The 7,984-nt window shown below is 39.7% G+C and overlaps 1 protein-coding gene across 1 annotated transcript in view; it reads right to left on the bottom strand.

Annotated features, from left to right (window-relative positions):
- Positions 1–7,459, bottom strand: part of cntn3b (contactin 3b) — a gene marked incomplete at both ends in the record, with an annotated part of 49,304 nt that extends 41,845 nt beyond the window's left edge. Inside the window, 2 exons of the mRNA XM_080000431.1 lie at positions 5,544–5,679; positions 7,405–7,459. Coding sequence (XP_079856557.1) covers positions 5,544–5,679; positions 7,405–7,459 — 191 coding nt within the window. The remainder of the gene's footprint in view (positions 1–5,543; positions 5,680–7,404) is intronic.
- Between the last annotated feature and the right edge of the window lie 525 nt (positions 7,460–7,984).

The raw sequence follows: 7,984 nt of genomic DNA on the forward strand, positions 1-7,984 counted from the left end.
CCAGGAATCATGTACAAAGAAACTGGATCCTGATTTTATCTATAGATCATGCTACATGATAGCAGCCTTAACAAAGCAGGAAACAGACATGTTTATGATGGGACAGTTATCTGCAATGGGAGACGCAGTGAAATGACTTCAGACAACAAGAAAACGCCAACCAAAAGAAAGAGGCAGTGGACCCAGTACTCAGTGAATAGTGAACCAATCTGCAGAGCTTTGTCCCCTTCATTCACAGGTAATTATAATTTTATCACAACGGTGCCATCCTCTTATAGGCCGTAAGCCTACATCTCTAGCTAACATATTGATGTGCATATTTTCTGCTAAATATGATGTTTCGCAATTTAATTAACAAAATTGGCCACCACCACCACCTCAGTGCGATCCACTGACACATGAAAGAGAATGGCATCATGTCTGCGGGCAAACAAGCGATTTCTACAGCACAAGGAAATATGAAAAGTGGTGACCTTCATCACAAACTATGCTGAGGACCATGCTGTAGGGTTGTCAGGATGCCATCCAGAAAAACTTAGCTGGAAAGCTGTTGCCATCCTGTGTCACAAAGGCATCTGTGTGGCACAAATACAGGAATAGATAGATAGATAGATAGATAGATAGATAGATAGATAGATAGATAGATAGATAGATAGATAGATAGATAGATAGATAGGTCACCCTACTCACACAGAGATGCGTATTAAAGTAATGTCTATCTTTTTTTGTTTTCATAATCTTTTAGAGCAGAGAACAGTGCAGCTTTCATCATTCAGAGACATCTGGTCAAAAATGCTGCATCACATCACAAGCTGCAAACCCATGTCCGATCTATGTTGGCTGTCAGAAAAACAACTCCCAGGATTTTGTTCTCTATCGAAAACCGCATTTTGTTTACTCCCATCAAAGGCTGTTTTTCCTCTGCTGGGAACTAAAGTGTAGGCTTTTTTATATATATATATATATATATATATATATACACACACAGTATATACAGTATAGTGAACACTCTTGCTGAAATTGCAGCAGTTGTTCAAAACATAACAGTAAAGAAAATCAACATCCCTCAGCTAGTGGGGAAAGAGGATGGCACAGTACTTGTGTCAAGCTTCAACTGGCAAGAACACCTGAGCCCAAACTGCAGACCATTGCCACAGATCAAGCAGTACCATCACTTTTGGTGGGTAGTGCATCACTGTCTTGTGCATAAACTGCAAGAAATGATTCTACAAAGCTTAAACAAATGTTATAGTGAAACAAATAAATATATATTTTCAATTTTTGGATTTAGATTCTATTTCATGTCTTCCAGCTTTGATGCCAAGGATCCTGGTATGGTTCTGGTTCTGGATCCTGGTATAGTTCAAGGTGTCTTCTGGAGGTGAGGAGACCGGTTGGATTTAGTCCACATAACAATTCAAAGAACTTTGAAGAGTTCAGCAGTGCAACCAAATGTTCCTAAAGTCTGCGGTGTGAAATAAAGGCCTAAGCCTTACCCGAGATTAAGACCAGGATTCAGGAAAAATCCAAGATGAACTACTGATGCCTGTTATACAGCATGTATATGTGTTATTTTAGGGACATGCCTCACCAAGTGGCTCCTACTGTGTGTCACTTATTTTTCTTCCTGTGAATTTGAAAGCCCTGATAAGGGCCTCCCCATGCTGCGCCGCAGAGGTTTGACCATGTGTTTTCTGATATAAAATATTTACCAACTGAATATATGGAGTGATTTCCTTCCACGGAGATACCATGAGACAGGACTGTAATTACTACAGGTAGAAGACTGCCGCCTTATAATCTTTAGGATAAAGTTATAACACGCAACAAGTGTCACTGAATCATCCAGGAAAGATCATAATTCTTAAAACACCGCTCTTCAGGGATATTTCAACTGAACGCCAGAAGAGCAACATGCAGTGACGTAAGTGCATGTTGTTGGGTCCAGATGTAAGTATAAGGTGTTTGTAACTTTTGTAACTTGTACTATGTTTCACAGAACCTGAAAAACTGTAATACATACCTAAACTAACTAAACTGTACCCTGTGTATTGCTCTCCAGCTATATTTATTATTATTATTATTATTATTATTATTATTATTATTATTATTATTATTATTATGTATTTATTTGAAATATATATATGTTTTCAGCCTGTTTAGCTATTTTAATGCTAACTGTCTGCACAGAAGCACACTAATCCTCACCATGAAAAATTCTTGGTATGTGATAATGCCAAATAAACTTATTCTGATTATCTGATTCTGATAAACTCACAACACTTTGGGTGAAACATTTAAAAGGGTATTTCAAATGTAATTGTAAACGTGTCAAAACCTTAATTGTGAAAAGGATGGTCTACCTCTGTGACTGGCATACTTAGTGTTATAGTACGCATGGTTTACAGATGCTAGAGAAATTACGTTTTAATACCTGCTCCCAGGGGGGGTGTTGTAATTTCGGCGATTGAGGTGAAAACAGTTCTCTCTTTGGTGGAAGTGAAACACATTACGTGCAATTATCGTCTCAGAAAATATTATCAACCGAAAGAAACCCAAAGAAAAATGTCCTTTACTCACATTTAAAAAAAATAAACCAAGTCCTAAAAGTAGTGTCTTTAAAAGCATTACCCGAAATGCCACTCGTGTTCATTCGAATATCTATCCTTGATTTCAAATGACATTTTTTTAAGCTAATGATTTCACTGAACCATCCGGTTTTGTTGCACTCTTAACCAAACAGATTATACAAAGTGCAGCTTTCAATGACTTACACACTATCAACCCTTATATCAACACTAACCCTAACCATTTCATGTGGGGTGCAGACAAAGGTAAATGTGATAACAAATAACACAAAACTTTACTTTGAAGGATAATGTTTTGGCATTTGCCCCATAAAAACAGCATACTCACGTGGAGTGGCAAACTTTCCTCTTGAATCAACCGACTTTACTTGTTTCTAAAATATTACAAAGTTGCCAATTAATTGTCCCACGAGTAATTCCAATTATAAATCAAACTGTCTTTTTTGTTCTGTTTGTGTCACCATCATCATCAAAGTATATGCTTAGAATACTGTAATAATACATGTCTACCTATTGTACCTATATCTAATATGTGACCCACCACAGCGATCCTGTACTTTTGCTACCCTTTGAACTTTTTTCACATCACTTGAAAGTGGAAAATCAGGGCTTCAGAACAAGATGTCACTTGTGCGAATCAAGCACATTTTGTTAAAGCTATGGCTTGTTAATGATGAGGGTGCGGCAAACTGTGCTTCTGAGATAATCAGCCTCGTAGTTTCCCCAACACTTGGATCCATTCAGCCAGCTCCCAGAATGCATATGTTTTGGAGGACCAACAATGCCACATGGCTAATTGCCACATGGCCACTTGACACCCTGCTTAATGGAGCAATCTCTGCATTGTTGTTGTGTTTATTAAGAATTCTGAACAGCGTCATTGACACACAAAATCTCTCTTTTTAAAAAACGTTTTATTAAACAGTAAGAATATACATGTTTTATAAAAGTGGAATTATTTAGAGGTTTAAAAGTGCGGACAACAGAACAAAACAGTGGTATATGCACCCCTCTATAGTGAATGAGTGACCATAATGTACAAGTTATCAATGAAAGTAAGTATGAACAGTGTGTCAATAATATTAGTCTCTGTACATCAACCTTGCAGTGTCATTAATTATTATGAATGTGCGTATGCCAAATATCTTCGAAGTTGTTGGCCCCTGGTTGCATGTGCATGTAAATTTGAGAATCTTGTTCATTGCTACTTGTTTATAATCTGCATCACCAACCTCAATAGACTTCCTCACGTCATCATCTTCTTCTGTTGTAACAACGGGTGTATCGTCCGTCTCCTCTGATGGTTCTTGAAAATATTCAGTTTCATCGTCACATTCAGGTAGAAATCCGCTGTTTGAAATGTTCTCCAAGTCCACGTAAGGCCAAAATCAGATTCAGTATTGATGTCGTTCTCGGCATCGCTGTCGGAGAACTGACTATCACTGCTTACACTGACTTGGATCTATCACACTGGTCAGATTAAGGTCCGCGATATGATTTAGAGCTTCTGCCACCCGTTTCTCGCAATCCATAACAACACAGAGATGGAAGTTTTCACAGAGAAGTGAAACCGAAGGCTTCTCATCTTGTTTACGGAAGTGACGTCAGCTTTTCTTCTTCGTGGCTTCCGCCACCTACACAACAATGTATCCAGGTGTGTGTAAAACTAGTAAGATTTAAAAGCTGAACTCCATTAAAATAGTTTCATATTGTGACATTACATCACATGGAATATGGAGGGCTGATCTCACCTGGACGGTCGCTTTAAAGGAAACTATCGATTGGCGTTCGCGCTGTTCAGCGTATCGATAAGTGAACAGTGTTTCCCCATGTATTCTAATGGAAATATTTAACTCGACGGTTTAACATTTATCTACTATTTATAAATCAAACTCGGTTTTGAAAATACGTTGAAGGATTAAAAAAACAACAACACAAAGGAACCTGGAATCTGAAAAAAATCGAATTTTCCTTCAAGAAAGCTTTGTTCGTTATTTGTTATTTGGCGGCTCATGGAGATTTTAGAAATGCGTGACAATATGGCTTTCGCTGTGCTGGGTCACATAGTAAATTTTTTAAATTGTATTTCTTGCAACATTTCTAATAATGGATTAAAATGGCCCTGAAATTTTGAACAGAAACATGGAAACATAAGATGATATGATTATGGAATAATTATGTAACAGTGATGTATCTATGACAAAGGTAAGCATTCAATATGCCATAGTTTAGAGCTCATCCTGAAGGATAGATCACATTGCACCACTATGATTACCTCACTGGACCCCCACCTCCCCAACCCCACCCGACCCCACCACACCTGCCCCCCTTTCTTCAACCGCTGCTGCTCTTCAGACAATGTGTTTGGCGTGGATGACGACGAAAAGGAAATGTAAGCGCTTAGCGGAATGTCACTTGCAAGGTTATTGCGTCCCTCCGCTGCTTGGCTGTGCGTTTACATGGTGCTGACTGCGCCGTGAAACACAATCTACCACCATGGGGGAAAAAAATGACACCAGCTGCCATTTTCGGGCAGACCCCACTGCTGGGGGAACAGCCAAAGAGGTATCAAACGATCTGCCAGTGCAAATTACTCGCTGAAAGCTCCTCTAAGTCTCCTAATGATTCCTCGGGACATGCACTGTATTATTAATCACCGGCTTCCATCATAAGGCGGCTTAAATCTTAATTAATAAGGTTAACCTCACCGGCATCTGGGCCGTTAGCATATTCATCCGCCGCCAAATTCAGCCCTTCGGATCGCGCCAAAGCCAATCAAAAGCTGATGGTCAGCCTCTTTCAATTAGAAAGAGCCGATCAATTAATCAGCTACAACTTCACTGTACTGGCAAAAGAATACGCCAATTGCATAAATCGCAGTCAATACGATCTGTTTTCCTACTGAAAGGTTAACAAAGAATTGAACCATCGATCGGACCCCCAGTGGGTTCTTACCTGTACTGGGGTGGGGGGCTCCCTTCTGCCTCACACCAAACGGTAGCTCTCTGGTCGGGGGGGTTAACGGGTAAAACAAGGTCGGTAGGTTCGGTCCTCCAACGTGGCCCTTGGAAGCTGACATCCTCTGCATAGGCTAGAGGACAAGGAAAGACAGAAGGAGAGAATAAAGGGCATGGGAAGGGCACGGGCATATTGTAAAGACCGACATAGAAGAGTGGTACAGAGCACAGACCTTCAACAACATAATAGTTAGCGGAAATGTGTGATGCTGATATGGTATTACAGATCTACAGGAAAGGGTATTTCAGCAATGGGGGTCAATGATTTTCTTTGTCTCTAAAGAGTTTTATGCTTGCATTGTATTGTGTTTCTATCATCAGTGACTAGGCAGCTGCCATCAGTGAGTGATCATAACAGTCAGAACATGCTAGATCATTGATTTTTATACGCGTAATGGAAAGAGAGCGATCGGGGGACAATTTGCACCCACGATCTCCGCTCCACTGCGCGTCCCTGTGCCCTGTTCCTCCAAGTAAAACAAAGAGTAAAATAAAATACATCTAAACTAAAAACACATTGTGTTAACTTAAGATGTATTTTATTTTACTCAGTTTCCTTACGAAACAAAAAAAGCACCGTGCATAACAGGGACACTGTCTCAGTGTAGAATTTCAGTGTGTCAGTGTCAGTGACACAGTGTCTCAGTGTCAATTTTGGATATTTTAAAGCATTAAGCATCAATTTTAAAAGCACATTAAGAGAAGTAAATTAATGCATAAGGGCCCTTAATCACCTTCGATTTGAAAAAACTGGACCAGTTCATCCTGATGATAACTATTTAATGAAAATGTTATTTGATGGGTTATCCTCAAAGAGTGTAGTTAGGGCTGTGAAGGTAACCGCATTATTATTATTGTATTTCATTTTTTGCTGGTGAAAGTTACAGGAGGATATGAAGTATAAACACAATAATCATTGCTAATTCATCATCATTGACTGTCTTCCATCCTATGTTCAAGGACATCTCGAAAAACTTTTCAGTTGCTCCTCTCCCGCTTGTAACTTGAACCTTGCGTGCCGCGCTGAGGGGGGGCAGGGCAGTTCAATAAACATATGGGAGATTTTTTTTGTGTGTGTCCAATTATTATTAATTATTTCTAGGGCTGTACCTGACTCAGAATCAGACGAATCAGATTCAGCTGTTCAATGCGAATATGAATGGGGCACCGCCAAGGGTGGAAATTGTGGCACCCTCCTTTCCTGGGAAAAATGGTGAGTTGTCCCCCTCAATATATCATTGTAAAAATAATTATATAATTTTAAATAATTGTGGCTCTGCGTGGCTCTGCGCCCCTCTGTTTTCAGCGCTCCAATCTCAGGTGGCCACAAGGGCACAACAAGGTACATCAGCAGGTAGATGGTTGCTAAAACACAGAGCCAGTTTCATCACAGGGATCCTGATAATGATCTCCAACACGTATAGGGATAGAGTCCTAGATGTTCACCACTGTGTACAGCAAATGTGTTGTAGAGGGCTGCTGGAGGGATTGCCAAAGGACATAGTGGGGATTAATATAATATGTAATGTATGCAATGACTGCAATGTTGGAATTGTTGTCATTTTGTAGATTAAGTAGAGATCCAACAGATTGGACTTGATGGTTTCTATCCAAAAGACCCTAACCCTCAATGTGGATTGACTCCATTATGGATTTGCCAAACAAGGGATTACAGTATATGCTGTACAAGACTCATCTCAGGCATCACCTCAGCGCAGTTAAGAAATTATGTCAAACATGAAAAACCATTATGGCGAACGCAGTGCAAGCCATTTAGAATATGTAGTAAGAGTTCTTACCTGCAAGGCATCCGGTGATTGATAGAAGTACAATTTGTTTCCATAGAAACATCATCTTTAGTTGCCTAGGGCCAATAAGCCTGTCATCCAATTTCTTGTGAAGGGAATTCTCTCTTGAAAACAAGAATTGTAATCTGAAAGGGAAAGCAATTATGGATGTAATTAAAAACCGTGAAAGGCATTCACCAACAAAAACATGATTACTTTATTTAGGTTGTTACAAGTAAAATGAAAAGTAATCCAAAGAGAGGCAGCTGCTAAACTGTGTGAATATAAACAGATTCTAATTCAAATTCAAATGCCAATTCCTCAGTGCATTATATCCCACATAACAAGCTCAATTCTGCTTCTTCTGAGGGAGAGAGAGAAGACATGATTGACCTCAAAAGACACTCCACAGTTCCCGTAGGACTATTAATAGGGGCCAACAGACAATAGCGTAGCCCTAGCACTGGGGTTTGTCGGGGCCAAGTGACAAGCAAACTGACTTCTGAGAATACTTTCTCTTAGAATGAGTGCGATGTGCTGCTTTTATTTATTATAAATTATAGCTGGGCTACATCGTGCTGCCCCCGAACCG

Source organism: Zeus faber (assembly GCF_960531495.2).
Source record: "Zeus faber genome assembly, chromosome: 5".
In the NCBI taxonomy this organism is placed as follows: domain Eukaryota; kingdom Metazoa; phylum Chordata; class Actinopteri; order Zeiformes; family Zeidae; genus Zeus; species Zeus faber.